The sequence below is a fragment of the Engraulis encrasicolus genome, chromosome 3 (genome assembly GCF_034702125.1).
Source record: "Engraulis encrasicolus isolate BLACKSEA-1 chromosome 3, IST_EnEncr_1.0, whole genome shotgun sequence".
NCBI classification, from domain to species: domain Eukaryota; kingdom Metazoa; phylum Chordata; class Actinopteri; order Clupeiformes; family Engraulidae; genus Engraulis; species Engraulis encrasicolus.
The window spans coordinates 34,438,253-34,461,499 of record NC_085859.1 but is presented as its reverse complement, the minus strand read 5'-3'; the positions used below and the strand labels follow the sequence as shown (position 1 = coordinate 34,461,499).

The following is a 23,247-nucleotide window of genomic DNA, read 5'->3' as shown; positions in this document are numbered from 1 at the left end:
TATGTACTCTTCTTTCATCTTGACTTCTGGAAAATATTCAGAATTGGGATGGAGTATCCGTGCAGCCCTCAACCACGCTAAAAATGACAGCATATAGTAGCACGACATTGGCAGCTGTCATGCGTTAACAAACAACAGAGGTGACAAGGTCGGTTATAGGCCGTTTACAATGGGCTTCGTAAGTCACCAGACTCTTTTCCAACAGCAGCGGTTCAGACCTAATTTACAAAACCACTTCATTTGTGTGGGCCGGTGTGAGACATCCAGACAACCACAGACATAGGCCACGGGAATGTCCCACCGACTCCTTGTTTCTTCTGAGCCCAGATGGCCACTCTTGGCCTGTCTTTAGTTCCCACATAAAACGGGCTGAGTCATTCTGTTTCCTTTCGCTGTGTGACCATAGTTGATATTAGGAAATACTGACCGAGGCAGTGCACGGAGACCAGTTCTCTAAACTATTTCAGGGTATTACTCATGCTGAAGTGTACCCCAGAAGAGGTAGTGTCTAGACTTGAAGAAGTGTGTTTCTTTTTATGCTGTGTCAATTATAGTCACCTCCTAAATCCAATTTGCATGCTGATATTTTTTTTTTACCTCATTGTTAGTTGGTCAAACACACACACACACACACACACACTCACTCACTCACTCTCTCTCTCTCTCTCTCTCTCTCTCTCTCTCTCTCTCTCTCCTCTCTCTCTCTCTCTCTCTCTCTCTCTCTCTCTCTCTCTCTCTCTCTCTCTCTCTCTCTCTCTCTCTCTCTCTCTCTCTTCCTCTCTCTCTTCTGGCCATGACATCTTTTTTCCTAATTGAATATCCTCATGTATAACAAAGAACTGGGCAAAATAGTAGGTGATTACTGAAGAAAATCATTACAAAACCAATCCAGTAAGTCCAATTTCAGTGATATTTTCACATGGCGAGGCAGTGTTGCCTCTTCACTCTCAATCTGCATAACCTACATTTGGATCCCTATGTGATGAAATGCCATGAAATATATATTTTTTAAATTCATCACATCATTGCACTCGTAGATATGTGCAGTATTGCATTGCCAAAGAGATTTCAAAACTAAACGATGGTATACATAAAAAAGAATAAGGAAAATGGCAGAAGTGTGAATATTTACACATTCTTACTTTTTTACATGTTCTTTGTTCTTTTATTCACAACATGGTTATGTCATCAGTACATGATTGGTTATTGACATGGTTGACACGACTACTGTGTCATAGGGGAGCAATGCAAGAAGCACTTGCCCTGAATTTGCAGCATAGCAAATCCCACATGGTGATATTTAGATGAGAGCTATTTGATGGCAGTAGGCCTATGCCTGCACTGTCATGCCAAAATCATTCTTTTTGGAAAATTGTTATTAAAGACACGGGACGAGACCGACCCGAACACATGGTATGTTAATACTAGGGATTGAATACAATAGGAAAATAAGAAAATTGTGAAGATGTGAATTGTGATGAAAATGCAAAAATATAAGTTACGCTGTTTGCTTCCAAGAAACACACCTGCTACCTCAAATATTTATCAGTATTGCATCCATGTGCAGCTTGTGTGCTTGGCAGCGTATTGTTTGTTGTATTGCTTGGTAGTGATATATGAGATATGATATGAGATGTTTTCCAAGAAAAAAAAGTGATTTCATTGGAGTGATCTGACCTTGAAAGCGGATGAAAAAAAACAACAACCTTACTGAATAAAGAGTTAACCATGAGCACCACTTTCATGCTGATGGCTGTTATTACATTATTGCTGTATTCAAATGTATCACCATGGTCAAGCTAACTCACTATAGACTTCATAGGCACCACCCCAATGTCAGTCTATTGTCTCTAGGGCTGGAGTGGCCATCTGGCATAGTGGGCATTTTCCGGTGGGCCCTGTACCGTAATGGGCCCCTATTTTCAGAAAAGTGATTTTTTTTCAAACATTTCTGAAAATATGGGCCCACAAGGGTGCAGGGCCCACCAGTGAGTCAGTTCTGCGTCACTAATTATGAGGGGCCCCTTTAAAGGACCAGTTCTGTCAATTTCAACATGCAGTTGTAATGCTCACACTACCCTGGACTTGTCAGTACCTAAGGTTTTTTTTCTTTCTTCTTCAGCCTTTTCTGAGATTTTGGTCATTGTAATGGGGGCAGCGCTTTGTTTACATTTCAAAAAAACATTTTTATTTATTCCCAAAAACATCCAAAAGGTTATACAACATCAGCAGACAACTAGCAAACAGTGGTACCTTTTGGGAAAATATTTGGAGTAGGCCTATGTTAATTAAAAAAAAATGTAAACAAACGCTGCCCCCATTAGAATAGCTCATATCTCGGAAAGGGCTGAGCCGAAAAAATGTAGCATCACTGGGTACTGACAAGTCAAGCGTAGTTTGAGCAATACAACAGCATATTGAAATTGGCAGAACTGGTCTCTAGGGCTATTGTCCATGCATTAGTGTGGTGAACAGCTGGGAGGAAACCCTTGTACTGACTGAATGATTACCTTAACCCTATCCAGACTGGGGGGGTGCTAAAAGTGCCAGCACCAACTTTCATGTCATATAATTCCTTAAACACTTAAGCTATGACTACAAAACTTTGTGACTTTTCCTAACATTTATTTGGCTACAGTTAAGTACCGAAAGATTAGGTTGATCATTTTTGCCGTTGCCATGGCAGCGGTTTTCTGACAGGTATGTCTGACCAAAAATCACTTTACCATATCTATGACGCCATATGTTCTCATATTTTTTGTTATTTCCATTACGGAACGGAATCACTTATTTAAAAATAATGGTAACCGGTTAATACCGTTCCTCAAACAAAAAAAAAGTAATTATTTTCCTGTGACATTCTCTGACTGAATGGAGAGAGAGAGCTGTGGATTACAAAGTCTCCACTCCACATGTTAAATGAGAGAAACCACTGTCATACAAAAGGGCAGAGTTTCCATTGTATCATTGTAAGATATTGCAGACAACCGTGTGTAAAACGCACCGAGAATGTTCAACATTATTGGGCATCCATGGCCGCTTCACATATGCACAAACTCACAATGTCCATCATAGCCCTCCCCGTGACCCAAGTCAGCGTGGAGCACGCATTTTCATCATTGAGGTTGATTCTCCCCTTAGGTCGTCCCTGAACGACAACATTCTGGAGGATATTCTTTTCATCTGCTTGAATAAACAGTTTGGAAGTAGGCTGACTCATTTGCACTTTTGTCTTTCTTGGTTAATTACCGTCAGTTAGGCCTATGGGGAGAAATCGGCTGACAGGAACGAAATTAACCGTTCCGGGAACAATATTTTTTTGTTCTAACCGGTTCGGGAACGTCAATTTATTGGTGGAACTCATAACCGGAAACGTTATAATTCCGTTTCTGTTCGGAACGGAACGTTTGGAAAAAAATAACGGTTCAAAGCCCTGATCCATATGTAGATCATCTCCCCCAAGTTTCGTAGTCATACTGTATTCCGTTCATGAGTTATGAGGGGGGGGAGGGGGGGGGGTTGTCAAAAGAGCCCCCCCCCTAGGCCCAGTCTGAATAGGGTTAAGTAGTGCCCCTCCCTGGTTAAGCTTTTTGGCAGCTTGCTGCAGAGCTCAAGTAAGGATGGACATTGACTACAAGGATATTGTATTATACTGTATAGGCCTACTGCACCTACCCAGCCAGCACTGTATGATGCCAAAGGTATACTTACTATATGTCCATCAGAAGTCTCAATGCACGCAACCATAAGTCCCCCTTTTCAGTTGCATCATTGTGCAAAATGCCAAGCTGTCTAGACCTGAATCTGTCCCTCAACTGTACGGTAACATGCTTCATTTGGTTCATGCAAATTGGGGCTGGTTTGCATTTTGCATCAAGTTTTGACGTCATATACAGTACTAAGGCTTGGTCAATGCGTCAACTACAGCAGAGTGAGTGAGACTGTAACACACACACCCACCCTCGAGCAAATCACGATGTTGTCTTTTTTAAAACTCAGATGTCACAAGCCACCGCAGCAAACCTGTGCTTATCACATGTGAATAGGAAAAGAGTGCTGATATCGACTGTTGAAAACAGTGTTGCCAGATTGGGGGGTTTCCTGCCCAATTGGGCTGCTTAGGATGGCCACCTGCGGTAAAAATGTCACAGCAGAAAAAACCCGCAGAATTTTTGTCCATAGAATTGGGCAGGATTTAGTGCTTCTAGGCTGTTTTTGGGCTGGAAACCACCAGCCTCATCTGGCAACCCTGGTTGAAAATAACACATGCCATATTCAAAATGGTTCAAGGCACCGTCTTTATCCTTATCAGACATCATTTCGAGACATAATAGACAACAGCACATGTGGGTTGATATCTTTCATAAGACTGCATAGTCATCACTCCATGTTGGTAGGATCTTCAAGTTATGTGGGTTGTATGTCTGCATATAGGCCCGTGTCCTCTGTTTTTTTGCTTTGTTTTGTTTTGTTTTTGTCTTTTTGTCAGTTGTGCAATAACCTTCTGGTGTGATGTTATGTGTATGTCCTGTCTTAAGTGAGTGTTGCTCAGGGATGCAAAAAATAATTTCAGTGAAAACTGACAATAAAGTCAAATCGTATCGTATCGTATCATATCATATCTTTGTGTCCTCCTGTTCTGGCCGTGTAAACGGCATAACACATCCTCAGATAGATGGTGCCGCGGCGTATAGTCTCGGGTATTCCTTTTTGGGCACATATTTGATTATTAGCTCAGGATGAGCGATCACACATTAGCTGAAAATGAATGAGAGATCTCCTCTCCGGTCCGGTCCCTCCTCTGAGATGCTCGGCATGGCTGGCCATGGTGGACTTGGTTTAAGTGCCCCGAGTGAGGTGGAGTCCGCTGATGTGTTCATAACTCAAGCCATTGCGCAGTAAATCTCACTGTCTGATGTGGGTGCATGGCTTATTGATCTCGGTGTGGGGAAAAATATAGTCCTCCCATTTCAGCCCATTGATATATGGATGCATTGCACAGAAAATGAATCCCTATGACTGCCAGGAGGGATGGGGTTGGTGGGGTGGGGGGTACAAGGGGTTAGTAGTGTATGTGGGCATGGGGTGAAGCTGGGCAATTTGTGTGTACAAGCGTGCGTGCGTGAATGCGTGCGTGCGTGTGTGAGTGTGTGTGTGTGAGTGTGTGTGTGTGTGTGTTTGTGTGTGTGTGTGTGTGTGTGTGTGTGTGTGTGTGTGTGTGTGTGTGTGTGTGTGTGTGTGTCTGTCCACGCATGTGTGCGTGCCAGCCAGTCTGTGAACATTCACCCTACACTTTGCAGGACTAATACCCACAATAAGTATGCACCATATTGAGTTTATCAAATAAAGCAGATTCTGACATTTAATTGTGGACATCATGTTACACCACATATGACGTTATAATGATTCATGACATTCATATGGACTGCTGTTTTTTCTGTGTTATGTTCCAGTGCATTTGTACGTCCTATTGCTTTCAGCGGTAATCCGATGGCCACCTCAAATATTGCCTTTTTTATATTTATTTGGGGACGGATGTAGGGAACTAGAGAGGTATAGAGAGATGTGGAATTGTTGTGAAATGGCCCAGGGGTGTGTTTCTTGAAAGCGTAGTTGTTAGCCAGTTAGCAACTTCAGTAGTTGTCAATGGGAAATTGCATTGCAAACAAAAAAGTAGCTAACGTAGTTAACAACTATGGTTTCGAGGAATGCACCCCAGATCGTATTTGAACCAGGGTCCCCATGGGCAACGTTTTCTGTATAAAGTTCAGTGTGCTAGCACCCGGTGCCACAGCACAACCCCATAAGAGTTGTCAATTGTTGTAAAAAAAGATTTGCTTCAGGAAAATATTTTTAGAAATCTCCCAACCGTGAATTTACTCTATCTGACAAGGGGCGTTGAGTGTCTTAGTAGTCTTGATTCTGGATCTATGGAAACAGTCATGGAATGGACCCCTCAGCTGAATTGAAGCAACTAAATATCAGCACAAATGTAAATATTTCACATGTCCTGGACTGACAAATGAAACTTTTGAGTCCTTCCAAATATTTCAAAATTTGTATTAAGATGTATTCAATATATGTCAAAAAGCTTCTCTCAACAAAGTAGTCATAAGCTTTCAAAAAAAAAATCAAATCATTCAATAGGGGATGGATGTTAATAGAAAGTTTAGCGCTAAAAAACTAGGCCATTGAAAAGCAGAGTGACCCTGAGGTACTCTGCAGTGCTTTGTTGCATGCACACTTCACTACTGTATGTGACAATAGAGTGAGCCGAGGGAGAAAAAAATGTCTTCCACCATCAATAGCTTCCACAGAGTCACACACTCCAGCTGTCCTCTCCAGAGGGAGGGAGAAGGAAGGAAAGAAGAAGAGAAGAAGAAGGACAGAAGTATGACTCTACAGAGGAGGAGACGTCTGTATTGAATATTTTCACAGGGCCCTTTTACTTCCACAGCGAGACAGAAATCTAGTTCAGCCATTATCATATTGCAATATACGAATAAATATTTAATAGATTACTTGTGTGTCTCAGTTACCCCCCCCCCCTACACACACACACACACACACACACACACACACACACACACACACACACACACACACACACACACACACACACACACACACACACACACACACACACACACACACACACACACACACACACACACACACACACACATACACAAACATTAGAAATGTACTTAACTAAGCCACCAGGCATATGAAAGGAAGGAGACTTTCAGCAAAAACGTATCTTATCAAGATATGATAGCCTATCCCTGTGTTTATTTTGTTTTTTAAATCAATGAAAACCAGAGACACGGTTTGAAAAGCCATTAGGGTCTGACTCAGTGGAAATAGGGAGACCAAAATTGTTAATCTTACCGACAACTTAGGCTCAATTTCCTACCTCGATTGTCTATTATTGCTGGGGTGTTGTGGTGCAGTACGCTTATGCACCCTTCCATAAATAATCTGTCCTCCTGTGGGGGACCCAGGTTCGAGTTTGGTCTGGATCATTTCCCAACCCTACCCCATATCTCTCTCTCTCTCTCTCTCTCTCTCTCTCTCTCTCTCTCTCTCTCTCTCTCTCTCTCTCTCTCTCTCTCTCTCTCTCTCTCTCTCTCTCTCTCTCTTCTCTCTCTCTCTCTCTCACAGACACACACACACACACACACACACACACACAGACACACACACACAGACACAGACACAGACACACACACACACACACACACACACACACACACACACACACACACACACACACACACACACACACACACACACACACACACACACACACACACACACACACACACACACACACACACACACGCAGACACACTTGTTTCCTGTCACTGCTTCACTCTCCTGTCTAATGAGGTACGTACAATGCTCTTAATCAAGTCTACCTCAACTAGAGATGCACTTTTTCTTTTGTTGTTTAAAGAGAGAGTGGAAACACTGGGCTGAGTGAGGCCAGACACACAGTATCTCAGCCCAACCAGGCACTAGTAGGCCTACTTCCCCTGGCCTGGCAGCAATGGAAACAGATGGAAAGTGCAGTGCGGAGGAGGGGGACTGTTATTACAGTCGGCCACTTGCTCGCTCGCTTGTGAATCATGGAAAGTCAGTCCTCTGTCGCTGCTCCACAGTACCGCGTCTGCCAGTTCAGTTATGCCACTGTGACATACAGTAATGTCACCCAACCTTTTTGGATGTGACGTCAAACCGTGTGTCGTTCTGAAGTGAAGCAGGTACATTAGATACAACTCCCTCCTTCAGAAAGCAATCCATTTCATGTATATGTTGCATGTACGTAGGCCTATCTACTGCATTACAGCGTCTGCTAGTTCTGCTCTGCCACTGTGAAATCGTAAATACAGTACTTTCACCAAGCCTTTTTGGCTGCGACGTCAAGCAAGTGTCGTTCTGAGGTGAAGCAGGTACAGTATACAACGCCCTCTTTCAGAAAGCAGTTCATTTCATGTATATGTGGCATGTAGTGTACGTATGTAGGTCTATCTGCATTACGGCATCTGATAGTTCTGCTCTGCCACTGTGACAACCTAAATACAGTACTTTCACCAATTTGACTTTATGGTTGTGATGTCAAGCAATTATCGTTAAGAAGTGAAGTAGGTACAGTATTTAGTATCTCCCTCTTTTAGAGAGCAATCAATTTAATTTATATGTGGCATGTATGTACTGTATTACAGCATCTGCCAGTTCTGCTCTGCCACTGTGACATCCTAAATACAGTAATGTCACCAAGCCTTATTGGTTGTGACGTAAAGCAAGTGTGGTCATGAAGTGAAGCAGGTACTGTATACAACTCCCTCTTTCAGAAAGCAGTTCATTTCATGTATATGTGGCATGTACGTATGTAGGCCTATCTACTGCATTGCAGCATCTGCTAGCTCTGCCAATGTGACATCCTTAATACAGTACTTTCACCAATTTGCCTTTTTGGTTGTGACGTCAAGCAATTGTCGTTATGAAGTGAAGCAGGTACAGTGTATAGTAACTCCCTCTTTCAGAAAGCTATCAATGTCATGTATATGTGTATGTACTGGATGTGGCACCTGTGCAAGCCTGCTTCAAATGCACTGAATAAGGTTCCTGGAGTGATGTGAAAAAGGCCTATCACTGCTGCTATAGCCTGCCTGAGTGTGAGATGCCACTAAGTGTCTTTGTGTGACTTCTGTAAATGACTACACTTTTAATGCTAATATGACGAAATCTGTCAGAGAGGGTTTTTTGGTTTCTTTCTCACATTGTCATTTCTAATTAATTTCTTGTGTGTGTGTTTAAACCCGCTGATATGGACATTTTATGGGGCGAGCCGCTTTTTGAAAATTCAATAAGCCTGTGAGCGAGCAACGACTACACTAGCCTTGTGTGAAATGTGAACAGTCAAGCTGTGAACAGGGCTGTCGTGATGGACGGGTGTGATATTGCCCCTGCCCTCCTGTGAAGTGAATAAAAGAACATCTACCTCGGAATTTATTCAGCAGCACCTAATCTGACTCCTCTCCCTTCTTCTCTTATTTCCCTCTTCTCCTCTTCTCTACCCTTTCCTCTCCTCTCCTCTCCTCTCCTCTCCTCTCCTCTCCTCTCCTCCTCTCCTCTCCTCTCCCTCTCCTCTCCTCTCCTCTCCTCTCCTCTCCTCTCCTCTCCTCTCCTCTCCTCTCCTCTCCTCTCCTCTTCCTCATGGGCATCTCCTGACAGAATTCAAAACAGGAGGATGCAAAAAAGTAAGCAAGATGGCTCTGGGGAGGAAAGGGTAGATGGAGGGAGAGAGAAAATGAGAGAGAGTGAGGTAGAAATGGAGAGAGAGAGAGTGGGGGAGAATGGAAGAGTGGCTCTTTGGAGGGAGGGAGGGATGAAGGAAGAGAACAAAATGAGAGGGGGAGGGGAGGAAGAGAGAGAAGGGAGAAGGTAGAGGGTTTGGTTATGGAGAGATAGGAGGGGTAGAAGCGTAGATACGGAGAGAGAAAGAGAGAGGGGAGAATGGAAGAGTGGCTCTGGGGAGGGAGGGATGGATGGAGGGAGAGAGAAAATGAGAGGGGTAGGGGAGGAAGGAGAAGGCAGAAGGTTTGGCTATGTAGAGAGAGATAGAGAGAGAGAAGGAGAGAGAGAGAGAAAGAGATGGGTATAGAAACAGAGAGAGAAAGAGTGAGGGGAGAATAAAAGAGAAAATAGAGAGAGAGGGAAGAGTGGGAGAGTGAAAGAGAGGAGAGGAGAGGAGAGGAGAGGAGAGGAGAGGAGAGGAGAAGAGAGGAGAGGAGAGAGGGTGAAGCCAGTGGGTGAGTGATGGAGTGCAGCCTGACATACTGCCTGACTTCCACAGATACAGCTCCCTGACTTGATATGCAGCTGTACTCCAAATGTTGGCAAGACGGTCAGGGGCGAGAGAAAGAAATGAGGAAACAGTTTGCCTAATATGTGCTGTGATTTATTTATTTAGGGCTACTTTTTTCGCTGCTTTTTAATCTTGAAGTGCGGCAGGGGTTGTCATTTTTCTTCTTCCAATATTTTTTCTTTAGCATCGGAAATGATCCCCTATAGTTCAACGGCACACACACAGGACGGAATTGGTTGTCAAATTTCCCTAATCCATGGATGAAGAATGGCAGAGTATCACACTAACCTCCTTAAATCCCTTGGATTGGATAATGCTGTATTATTTATAGCCAAACACACACACACACACACGCACACACACACACACACACACACACACACACACACACACACACACACACACACACACACACACACACACACACACACACACACACACATACAAATGTATACATCTGCACTATGAGCTTTCTGTACTCTAATGACCAGATACAAAAAAGAGACGAAGAAAGAAGAGAATAGCGACTGTATGCATTGTACAGCAGTGCATGAACCTACAGGGCTTTGGAAGATGAATGTATTGGTTACTGGGCATTTAGGGTTCCAGGTTCGACTGTATATCCCAAATTGCTCCCCTATGCTGAGCCGCAGTAGCATGAGCAGCAGCACTGAGTTACAGTGTGAGGTACGGTGACCTCCGAAGAGGTGAGCGACTCTGGGTTTCAGATGAGCACAGCTGAGGAGAAGAGAGGAGTAGGAGAGGAGAGGAGAGGAGAGGAGAGGAGCGGAGCGGAGAGGAGAAGGGAGGAGAGGAGAGGAGAGGAGAGGAGAGGAGAGGAGAGGAGAAGAGTAGGAGAGGAGAGGAGAGGAGTAGGAGAGGAGAGGAGAGGAGAGGAGTAGGAGAGGAGAGGAGAGGAGAGGATAAGGAGAGGAGAGGAGAGGAGAGGAGAGGAGAGGAGCGGAGAGGAGAGGAGAAGGGAGGAGAGGATAAGTGAGGAGAGGAGTGGTGGAAGGAAGCTGAGGAGAAGGGTCAGGTTTCCGTTGAAGAGGAGGAAAGTGGCAAAGCTGTTGAGGGATGAGGAAGAGGTAGATGAGGGGGAGAAAGAGATGGAGATAAAGAGAAAGTAGGACATAAATGAAGAGGAGGGTGAAGACGAGGGTCAGAGTGTCCTGCTGAATGAGAGGAGAAGCAGCAGTAGGATGGGATAGTAGAAGAAATGGAAGAGAACTAACAGATGGTGGTGGTGGAAGATTGTGAGTCTCTCAGTCTTGAATTAGGAGGAGGGTATGGTCAGGAGTGTCATTCAGGGGGGTAAAGTGTGACAGTAACCAGGTCCCCATGTACTTGTATATAGGGGGCCCACCCACAGTTCGATTTATAAAGATGTTTTTTTTGGGGGGGGGCATTGGAGCTGATTGTGCATAGGGCCCAAAATGTGCTTCTACGCCCCTGGGTATGTTAAGACCAGGTAAGGTAAGGTAAGGTAGAGTAAGGAGGAGATGAGTAGAGGGGGTGAATATGGAGGAGGAGGTGGATGAGGCGGTGGTGCTGGTGGTGATAGCGGTGATAGCAGAGCTGAGACTTCACTTTAGACTCTAACGTTTAGAGGTTTAGGACATCAAGGTAAAGATGTGGGGAGAGGGGGGGCAGTATATATAGTCAGTGTGTCACTGTTGGAGAGGATGGTGAGAAACAGCAAGATCAAACATGTAAAGAGCAGTCAAGTGCACAAACAAACCATGTAGCAACATATGCAAGTTCACACGTAGGTGCACACACACACACACACACACACACACACACACACACACACACACACACACACACACACACACACACACACACACACACACACACACACACACACACACACATACACACACACACACGCTTGCACACACTAAAAACACACACACACACACTCAAAAACACACATTCACACATGCATGCACTCTCACAGTAAGAGACACAGCGGGAAAGAGACAGAAAATAAAAGTCAGCAAACACCATGAAGGACAACAACAATGAAGAGAGCACCGACCGGGACTCTCTTTTTTTAATGATGCAAGAGATGATATCGGATACCTAGATTCAGGCCATCGCACATCTCCCATAATTCGGCTTCCTCTCTCCCTCTCTCCCTCTCTCTCTCTCTCTCTCTCTCTCTCTCTCTCTCTCTCTCTCTCTCTCTCTCTCTCTCTCTCTCTCTCTCTCTCTGGCTGCAGAGCTGGCGGTGGCTGGCTGTACACACAGAGGTCCAGGGTTATGACAAAGTCCGCTGAACAAAGCAATCTCATGGATGAACAGTGTTGTACAGTCGCTGCCAGGGTGCATGAGCTTCGTTGCAGAAGAGCAAAAAAAAAAAAATTGAAAGGTGCCCTTTCCCTTGGCTGAGGCCGGGGACAGAGGTGGGGGTAAAGAGGGGAAGATGGAAGATATTATCTTGTGCAATTCAAATAAATATGGATATATATATATTTAAGAAAGGAATGAAAATGATGCGAAAAATGTATTTCTTAGTCTTAGTCGTTAGTCTCTGAAAATGTGTCATATTCCACTGTTAATTAAACAATGATCATTGTCTATCCAGCAGTATATTGGCCTATGTGAGCTCAGTTAATGAATGCATAATATGCAACCCCCTCTAAGCCCATTTGAGACAAATTTCCAAAATATGTTCAATATAATTTCCATCAGCTTCACTGATCAGCTTTGATCAGCTATAGGCGCTATCATCAGCCCACCTCAGATTGTAGGCGATTGTTTGGTTTTATATGTCGAATCCTTTTCAGTTTGCACCCATGAGTAAATATGATGGATGATATGATGTTAAGATTGATAATTATGCCATAACGAGAATGAATGATTTTCCAGGGTTGTCATTGTGGCTCAATTACAGTGTAATAAGATGTTAATTATGGTGAACATGCGAGGTGATTGAATGGTCTTTGAAGAAACCACCAGTCATCCTGTTTTCGTTGATAAGGTGTTAGTGTGTGTGTGTGTGTGTGTGTGTGTGTGTGTGTGTGTGTGTGTGTGTGTGTGTGTGTGTGTGTGTGTGTGTGTGTGAGAGAGAGAGAGTGATTGTGCGTGCGTGTGTGTGTGTGTGCGTGCGTGCGTGAGTGCGCGCGTGTGTGTGTGTGTGTGCGTGCGCGCGCACGCGTGTGCATCGTACACGCGTGCGAGAGTGTGGGTGTAATCACGCAGTGGGATCTGGTTCAAAGACAACCATCCGTCGGGTGAGGCAAGCATGTTATAAATCTCCGATCAACTAGGCTAAGCCTCTGAAGAGTTCGTGAAGACTTGGGACAGCTTAGCCGCGGTACCTGTTTAACATCAACGGCAAGAACTCGGACGCTTCTCCCGAGGCTAAACGGTGCCCCAGGATACATACTGTAGTAGGTCCCACCCAACTGGATTTCACGCAGCTTTGTATTGGCAGTGGCTGCACGTGTGGGGAGGAGCAAGGTTTGTCTTTATCAGTGAGACAGCGCCCCTGCTCGAGCGCGGTAGTGACCATCTCTCACCGTTCCTCACTTGCTGTTTGTACACAGTGAGATTCGCCTGATTCAGGAGTCGCACGGATCCTCTCCATCACCGCCCCGCGTACCACTGCGGTAAAGAGGAGAGCGGAGCCTGGGCGCACCGTGTCAACTTCCAGTGCTCAAGGCACCATCTGTGTCACTGGAGGAAGGAAGGCGAGAAAAGTCAAAGGATTAAACGTCAGCACTTCGGGAGATAATCACAAATCACCGTTCCTTTAGCTTGAGGTGGGAGGAAGTTTGCCGTTGCTTCGCGTACTGGTAACCTTGGCACTCCAGCCCGCAACAACTGCGAGGATGGGACCGTTTTTCGTTTCCATCGCTCTGTTCCTGAGTGTCGCTGTCCCGACTACAGCTATAGGTAAGACACTTCACATCAGCTCAACTGATGCTGCCGGTGACGGCATGGGTAATTGCTGTAAAAAAGAACACCCAAATATAACAGAATTAAGAAAGACAGAGCTGCACAACTCCCTGAGGATGTGGCAAGCTGCAAGCACCGTACCTTTTCTAGGTTCACCTGTGATTGTATATTATTTTAAGGCAAGATACAAGTTAGTTTGTCTCCCTATGAGCATTATGCCTCTGGCTGTCAAAGCATTTCACACTTGCAGTTTGATGTATCCCTGTGTATCCCGGAGATCACATCCCGTACCTCGGTTGTTGGGTTTTATTGGAATAGCAACACATAGCCTATCTTTGCAATGCAGCCTAGACCAGTTGCTAGAAAATGGGATCACATGTTAATGGAATTCTTCATGAGAACAGATGCACGGAGAAAGCAAAAAAAAAACATTGACAGCCAAGATAACAGTGTGATGTAAGATGCAGCTTGTGAGCTTGATGCCATCTGCAAGGTAGACATGCTGAAGAAGTTAAAATGTGTTTTCTTATCGGAAGATCTTCATCATCCTCTCTCTCTGTCTCTCTCTCTCTCTCTCTCTCTCTCTCTCTCTCTCTCTCTCTCTCTCTCTCTCTCTCTCTCTCTCTCTCTCTCTCTCTCTCTCGCGCGCGCGCTTTATCACTACACTTCGATAAAGGACTCGTCCAGTGCTGGCATGATTTTGCTACTGAAGAGACTTTTCAGAAAAGGAATAACAGGCTGCTAACATGTTGGTGGCTATTAAGCAAATGTATGAAATGGCGACCACATGACTCTTATCACAAAATAAGGCAAAGCTTCGAGGTTTATCCGAGGGGAAGGGCTATTTGAGGAATGACTGAAGTGAAACATAAGGAATCTGAGTGCAATGAAGATAATAATAATAATAATAATAATAATAATAATAATAATAATAATAATAATAATAATAAGTATAATAAAGAACATCAAGATAGGCTGAAAATATATAACACATATGGGGATTATAGGCTAGCCTACAGATATTTTGTGACTGCATGAACTGCTGCCATAAAAAATACATAAACATTTTCATGTTGCTCTAAAGGGGGATATTGGAAAACATCTTGAATGCAAGATGACATTCAAGAATTTCAACAAGATCCAAGTAGGCTAGGCAGTAGATATCACTTCCCTCTCAGCCCTAGCCTGCATCGGACTGCTGAAGTGGCTGATTGCTTAACAGGAGCTCTTAAGCTCTCCATGGTGAAGAAAAAAAGTATTCCCCTGTCCAGCTCCCTCCCTCCCTGCAACTGAGTTGCCGTTTGCATCTATCTCTCCATCCTCCTCTCTCATCTGTAGCCTACTCCTGCAGGTCTCACTGCTGCGAGCTATAATTGTAACAACACTTGGCTCCTGAGTTCCCCCCTCTGCTGACTTTCGCCTTCGCAGCCGCGACAAGACATAATGCCTCCTTGCAGCATAATGAAAGCCGAGCTATGATACCTTGGGGCCCACTCCTTTCAGGGCACGGCGAGTGAGTTAAATACTCAGAGAGGGTCCTTCAGTTAATTATAGCGTCCCCCAGCTTCCTCCAAATACGAATGACACACTCCATGTGTCATGCACAGGATGCTCACACAACCACACGGCACAAAAGCATTGAAGCCTGCCTTTTCTAACCACAACAAATAGGTGCCTGCATTGTTTCGCTGTGGATAGATGACGGGTAATGGTGATTTAGGGCTTGGAGTAATTGCCATAATGGAAATTTTATATTTGCCCTGCATGCTCCATGGATGAGTTATTGAAGGGTCTGACATGGAGAAATGTATTGCCTCAGAAGAGCGCAGAAAACCATTGCACATTTCCCCATGTCCATCGAGAGCTCTGCTCTTGTGTTCCTCTCTAAGCATTTTCAAGCTTCGGAGAGCAGTAAACTGTTGCAAGTTGAATCGCCAAACAAGTCCCCGCGCAGCCTTACACATACACATTGCAACATACACACAAATACTTCTAGTCCGCATGGTCCAGTGATGTGTTGGACACTCTCCAGCAATGTGGTGACAGACCCGCACACAATTCTTAGCATGAACAATGTGAGAACATAATATGACCTTTAGCCGCTAGTGTGTACCAATATACACTACAGCATCCCTATGGAGGTTCTCATTTTCTCTCTGAACTCTGCAGTACTACATAAACAATGATTGGCTGCAGGAGGAGACCAAAAAGGCAAGCAACGACCAAGGGGTTAATGCTACTGCCATCCTCATGTGGTTCAGAACAAATGCTCGTCAACATCTGTCTCCGAGTCAAAGCCGCGCTCGTATTGTATATTGTTCTGCGTTAAAGGGTGTCCATTCATCACATTGTGCAAGAGGTTTTTGTGCTAGATCATGAGTGCCAGAACCACAGTGCCCAGTCAGCCAGGCGGGTTAGAACCTTGCTGGAGAGCAACGAGGAGTTAATAGATTGAGCCATAAAGCACCAGGCACCTTTCCCTTTGTTCTTTGCGGTGATGCCTTGTTGTTCTTCTTCTTTGTGTGTTTATGTTGTGTCTGGTAATGGAGATGTTCTTGGCTTTCAGTTTATATTTAGGGAAATGCACAGGGAATGGCCTTCAGTGAGATTGATGAGTGTTGTATACATTGGCGATGTATGCAGAGCTTGATTTCTGTCTTTTTGTAATGTGTTCTTACAGTGTATCTTACATGTACAATCTATGAGTCTCTATTTCTATCTCTATCTCTGTCTCTGTCTCTGTCTCTGTCTGTCTCTGTCTCTGTCTCTCTCTCTGTCTCTGTCTGTCTCTGTCTCTGTCTCTCTCTCTCTCTATCCATCTCTCTCTCTCTCTCTGTCTCTGTCTCTCTCTCTCTCTATCCATCTCTCTCTCTCTCTCTGTGGGTGTGTATGCGTGGGTGTTTGTGTGTATTTTGTGTGTGCACCCGTGCACATGTGAGATTGCATTTTTGTGTCTGTATACCAGCTACTTATTATGTGTGTACTCAAATGTTGGACGACAGAATGTACTGTACTTCCCCGGGTCTTATCAATAAATCACATGCCAAACCACTAAACACGAGGACTAACCTCAGCAAACCGCGCAGCTGAACTTGAAATGACTTTGTGGTTGTGACACATTTACTGCACTACACAAAATGCATTGGCAACTTTTACTTCAGAGGAAGTGCAGGAGGCAGGAGGCAGGAGGCATTTGACACAGACAATATGAAGCTGTGCTTGTATAACTGGTACGTAGTTCAGCTAAGGATGTGATAAACACTTAGCACACCCATTCCAATCAATCTCTCTCACAAAGTTCGCAACAACAGCGGAATATGTTTATTTGGAGCTAGCAGATGCTGATTTGATGCATTATCCAAGGCTTGCTTTGGCTGGAGGTCAGTTGGAAAACACTGTTTTCCAAATTCCAGCTTTTTTGTGTCTTTTTTATGCCTTTGTGTCTTTTTTAAAACCTTCCCAAATAGTCTCGTCCATAGTTCTGTGTTCCAGAAGATGATTACTTCCTAAGGGAGAGCAGTGCACCTCCCTTCCTCCGCTCTGTTACATCCCTTTTGACTGGCCAATAAAAAAAGCTTTGATCAAATATTTTCAACACTAAACACAAACGTTAGGTTAGCGACAGGCCCATTCACAGAAACTGCTGTGTGATTGATTGCCTGTATTGTCTGCTCGGGAGGTGTGTAAGTGGGGTTGGTTTTTTGGTGCTATTGTCCAGTCACCTACTGTATGTAACCACCACCTACCCAACATACACTTTAAGCTCTTGAGCAGGTCCAAGCTTCACCGCCTGTTATTTATTTGATTGTTTATTTAATTCCCAACCAGTGACTCCCACGGCCACGCACGGGCATGCTGGGTGATTTGTGGGTTGTTTGGTGAGGGGCCTGTTTGTTAACAGTGGGTGGGTATTGACTCTGGCTGATGATTTAGCCGGGCAGATTGCCTCTCTGGACAAAATGGACAAAAACTGAGTGTTTTTTTGGGTTCGGGTGGGAGAGTAGTTATATGGCCGGGGCCAAAAGAAGATTGATTAGTGATCATGAAAAAAACCTGAAGCTCTATGTAAGCAGTGAATATCTGTCAAGGTCATCTTGTGTCATGTATACTAGTAACCTTGCCAGAGGACACCTCTATGGTGGTTTGCTTTGATTATTTCTCATTTTTTCCTCACCTCCTGGTATGCTGTCGATTGTTGATTTTTCAACTTGGGGATATTACATTTATATTTGTTTTCCTATTTGTAATTGTATTCATATCTCCAAAACAGACACCAAACAGATACCAGACCAGACAGATAGCAGAATGTAGACACCACAACACCAACACACACATGCACCTTGTATGCACACACGCATGCACGCACATATGAATTCATGCATGCATGCATGCACGCACGCACGCACGCACGCACGCACGCACGCATGCACGCACGCACGCACGCACGCACGCACGCACGCACACACACACACACACACACACACACACACACACACACACACACACACACACACACACACACACACACACACACACACACATCTATCTTCTTTATATTTATTATTTTTAAATTCATATGGGTTTTTCTGATGCTTCAATTAATGTAAAGAGTTTTTTTTCTGTTTGAATCAAGTCATTATGGTTATATATCTCCTATTGTCGCGGCTCTTGGAAAGGTCAAATGCAATGTTGAGGTGGCATTTTGTGATGGTTGACCTTTGGTGGCCTTGGCTCTCCTCCGTTAATGACACCAATTTCAATCCGGGGACAAAGGTTACATCGCCCGGATATCACTCTTTTAGTGATGGCAGTGGGGAAATACTGAGCTCTGATTGGTGGGATGACCTGGTGAGCCTGAGCAGCAACAGGAAGACTTATAAAAACGAAATTAATCTTCTCTTAATGGCCCTTCTTCGTCTGATGGTTTGCCATTGGTTTAACTCTCAACTCTCTCTCTCTCTCTCTCTCTCTCTCTCTCTCTCTCTCTCTCTGCTTCTCCCGCCCTCTCTTTCTCTGTATCTCTCTCTGCTTCTCTCCCGCCCCTCACTCTCATTCTCTCTCTCTCTCTCTCTCTCTCTGCTTCTCCCGCTCTCTCTTTCTCTATATCTCTCTCTGCTTCTCCCGCCCCCTCTCTCTCTTTACTTTGATGAGTTTGATTGCACTTTTCCCCAGTCCCAGCTAGAGCCATTTAATCAAATTAATATGGAGAGATTGATCCATCATTCATCTGTTGTGACAGGTTAATGAGTACTGCCACACGTCCTTGTGCCTGCCAAGAAGACCCATCTGGGTTGTTGTTCCTTGGAATTCCCGCAGTTTAACATAAGATTCAAACATCTGACTGTGTTATTGGACTGTGTGTGTGTGTGTGTGTGTGTGTGTGTGTGTGTGTGTGTGTGTGTGTGTGTGTGTGTGTGTGTGTGTGTGTGTGTGTGTGTGTGTGTGTGTGTGAGAGAGAGAGAGAGAGATAGAGAGAGAGAGAGAGAGAGAGAGAGAGAGAGAGAGAGAGAGAGAGAGAGAGAGAGAGAGAGAGAGAGAGAGAGAGAGAGAGACACTTTGATGCTTTGACATTCACTGAATTGACTTACTCTTTCTCAGAATCCATTATCATTGTGTCCTACTGAGTCTCTCACAGTAAAGTTATGAACCGTTTGAGGTGGGAGGATGTTATCCCAGTCCTTCTAGAATGTTACTCAACCATTCATCAGCTCGCATAGATAGTTTTGTAAAATCAAAGTTTTATAACATCGTTATGAAAGCTCAAAATCTGGTTTAACCCCTTAAGACACGGGCCCTGTTATAAGCTGTTATGAGCTGTTACCAGAATGGCAATGACCAAGCCGTAAGGGTGAAACGGCGTGCATTAAGTGGCTACGTTCTAATCACAAGTAATCATCATACAGTACTCCAAAACGGATAGATGGAAGTTGAGCGGTTGTGTTGACTTCTATAGTTTTGTTTGATGCCATTCGTATCCCTCATGGCAAATATTGATGTTTGAAGCCTGACGCAGAACTCTGGAATCAATTTGCTGTGAAGAAGAGTAAACAGACAATATACAGCTGTATCAGCTGGATGTGGACATTTCTCTCTCTCTCTCTCTCTCTCTCTCTCTCTCTCTCTCTCTCTCTCTCTCTCTCTCTCTCTCTCTCTCTCTCTCTCTCTCTCTCTCTCTCTCTCTCTCTCTCTCTCACTGGGCTGTCTTTGTGTGTACACAGGTGTGTGTGCACAAGTGTCTGCTGAAGTATATTGTGATTTGATATTGCCCTGTTTATAAGGCCTGGTCTCGGTGGAAGTCACACCGTCAGCTGTGATCATCGTGCGAGATACAGGATGGGGAGTCACAAGCATCCGTTGGAAAAGAAAAGAAAAAGAGGGAGCCTCACAGGCGGCGTGACCCCCCCTCCCGAGGTGTCTGAGCATCAGGTGGAGTTCACAGTCGGTTATATCAACACGGGAGCGGTGTTTGGAAGTTGATCCAGGGCCCCAGCACTCCCCCTTCACTCGTCTGCCGAGGGAAGAGTCATTTGAGGCTGCAGAACAGGGTTGCCAGATGAGGCGGATGAATTTCAGCCCAAAAATGTTCAAAACCCGCCTAGAAGCACAAAATCCCGCCCAATTCTATTGATTTCTATGGCAAGAAGTGGACAGGGTTTTCTGCGAAATGCCATTTTTACTCTCACACGGCCATCCTAAGCAGCCCAATTGGGCGGGAACCAGCCCAATCTGGCAACACTGGCTGCAGAATCCCCACTGGACACATAAGAGTTCATCAGAGGAGAGAGAATTGGCAAATTCTTCTTTTTTCTTCTTTTCATTTTTTCGTTTCCTTGTTTTTTTCCCTCTCTCCCCTCCTCCCTTGTTTCTTTTTTTTCTCTCCATTAGATCAAATAGTTCCAGCGGAGTCCCCAAGGGAATCTTTGTTCTGTATGGTGGATTTGTCTTTGTGTCTTCTGGACTCTTCCGCCTTAGATTTTTAGCAATGCTTATTCAAACAAGCATAGAAGCAGAAAAAACACAATCAAAGAGACATGTAGTAATTAAGCTTTGGATACATATATTTGTAGGACATTGTGGCCTATGAATTTTCCATGGAGGGAGCTATGGCCCGCTTAATCACACAGCACTCATCTACAGGTAGCCACTTGTGGCGCCTTGGATAACTTTGCTTTATGAAAGGGACATACACTTGTGGTTGAAATGGTGTGTACTCTATGACGAATGTAACCTCTCGAAGAAAGAAAATGGAGCTTTAGTGTCCTTTTCATGGCACTGCTACTTGAGTGAAGGATTGAGGTTCAAACAGTGTTGCATGCTTGTCTTTGCAACCTTGGTCCCATTGGCGAACTCCCAGTCTGTAGGGCCACTTGGATGGCAATCAGAGGATGATAGAATGGGCTTTGGTAGCCTGCAATGATGGGCTCACATCACTGGTGGTGAGTGCGCTTTCCTTATTCCACCCGTTGCCAATTACTACCATGTGCCGTTTTTCCATTAGTCATACAATGGAGGCTACATTAGTGGCAACCCATTTCTCTTTTCCACAAGACTTTTTTTCCCTCTCTCTCTCTCTCTCTCTCTCTCTCTCTCTCTCTCTCTCTCTCTCTCTCTCTCTCTCTCTCTCTTTCCCTCATCACCATTCATTCGGTTCCTCAGTGTTCAATATCTATTCTCCTGTGAGTGTTGTTGCTAAAAAAAGGGGGCACTTCACAGGGAGAGGGACCTGCTGCACGTTGGAGGAAGGACCAGATGGTGCAGGAAGTGAGTATGTGCAGCACTGTACTGTACATGTGACAGCATCCAAAGCCTCCAAGGCCAGGATTCGCTCGGCTCATCGTCTCTGATGCTCTGGGAACCGACCCTGACCATATTTTCCATTTTCCACTCACCTGATTTCCGAGTACAGCTTCTGCAAGCCTCAGTCAAAGTAGAACAGATAAAAAGGGGATTCTTTTCTTTTCTTTTTTTTCGGGGTGGGGGTGGGGTGGTGTTGGTGGTCTTTTTTTTTGTCTTTTTCTCTGTCTTTTTCGTATTCTCTATCCATACTGTTTGTGTGAGGACTAACTTCATCCATTCTACATTCATATGGATGCATAATGTCAGTTGTGTGCTGTTATTGATGTGACATCTAAAGTGACATGCCGATGGGAATTTATCTGTGTTGTCATGAGCAAATGATTGTGGCAGATGCTAATTTGAATGCCATAGCACGGAAGCGAAATTCCTTTGATTGTATAGACTCGTGTTGGTGTGCCTGCATTCCTGTGTCAAGCACTGTGCGGGAAAGAGGAAATCGCAGTGGAAGAGAGAAAATATTACTGCTCCATATTTGTGGATTTTTTTGCATTCCATTGTTCAGATTCTGTAGGCAGCCCAATATGACATGAAAAAGACCAGCATGAAATCTTGCTGTGTGCTAATGCTTATTTTCATCAGTATTTATGCAGGGGGAGATGCCCAATTTCATGCAGAACTAACATAATTGGAAGATTTTTTTTAATGTAATTAAACCATGAACCACCTTCCGGACCCAGAAGCACTGCAAGGTTCAGTGACATTTGCCTTTTTAATGTCAAGCAGCAAAAACTATGAACATTGCAAAAAAAAATGATGTAATCTTGAACATCCTTGGGAGAAACACAGAGCAAACAATAGGCCAAAGTAGGTTTCCCCACATGTATAATAATATAATCTGCTTTTTCTGTTTGTCTGTCTGGCATTTAAGAGCAGCAAGCAGTGTGCCCCTTGGATCAAGCTTTCTGCGTGCCTTTATGTAAGGTCATTCAGTCACTGTAGTCGTTGGATGAGAGCAGTTGAATGCCAGCTGTGGGTGACAGCTACCGTAAGCTCATACTTCAGATGTACCCCCTCTGGTTGTGGTAGGCGTACATCCATCTTTCTGCTTCACAATGAACATATTTCCAAGAGCAAGGTTGACAGGGAATGAAAAAGAAAAGGCAGGATACAGGCAAAACCTCTGGGAAATAGTTGAGCTAGCTGGACCAGCATGATGCTGAATACTACTATGGCACAAGATTAATGACCAGAAAAACGGCACAGCAATGTCTCCCAGTGCAGTTTCAAGGGAGAGGACAAAGGGAATGTAGCGTATGACAGTGCGTAGAAGTTATTGATGGACAGGGTCGGCAGCGTTGGTGAATTGCACTTGTCACAGTGGCACTTCAGCACTCTCCTAACCAGAAAGCTCCCGCAATTATAGTGCCGTTGTCACTGGGCAATTTGCATGAAAAGATATGCTTTGTTTGCGCCGTATCCAGTCAAAATGCAACCCTTGAGCAATAACAAGCTTCAAAGGAACCCTGATTTTTTTTTTAGTGTTTTGGTAACTGCTGTGATGGCCCGAAGGCTACCAAGCGAAATTAGATGCAATGAAATATAAACTGCTTGTTTGTCTGTATGTGCATATTGCATTTGCGCGCTGGTTGTTTATATCTCATCCTATT

At 44.4% G+C, this 23,247-nt stretch overlaps 1 protein-coding gene across 1 annotated transcript in view; it reads left to right on the top strand.

Annotated features, from left to right (window-relative positions):
• Positions 1-13,352: 13,352 nt before the first annotated feature.
• Positions 13,353-23,247, top strand: part of edil3a (EGF-like repeats and discoidin I-like domains 3a) — a 191,186-nt gene continuing 181,291 nt past the window's right edge. The window contains exon 1 of the mRNA XM_063195264.1: positions 13,353-13,780. Coding sequence (XP_063051334.1) covers positions 13,717-13,780 — 64 coding nt within the window. The 5' untranslated portion in view covers positions 13,353-13,716. The remainder of the gene's footprint in view (positions 13,781-23,247) is intronic.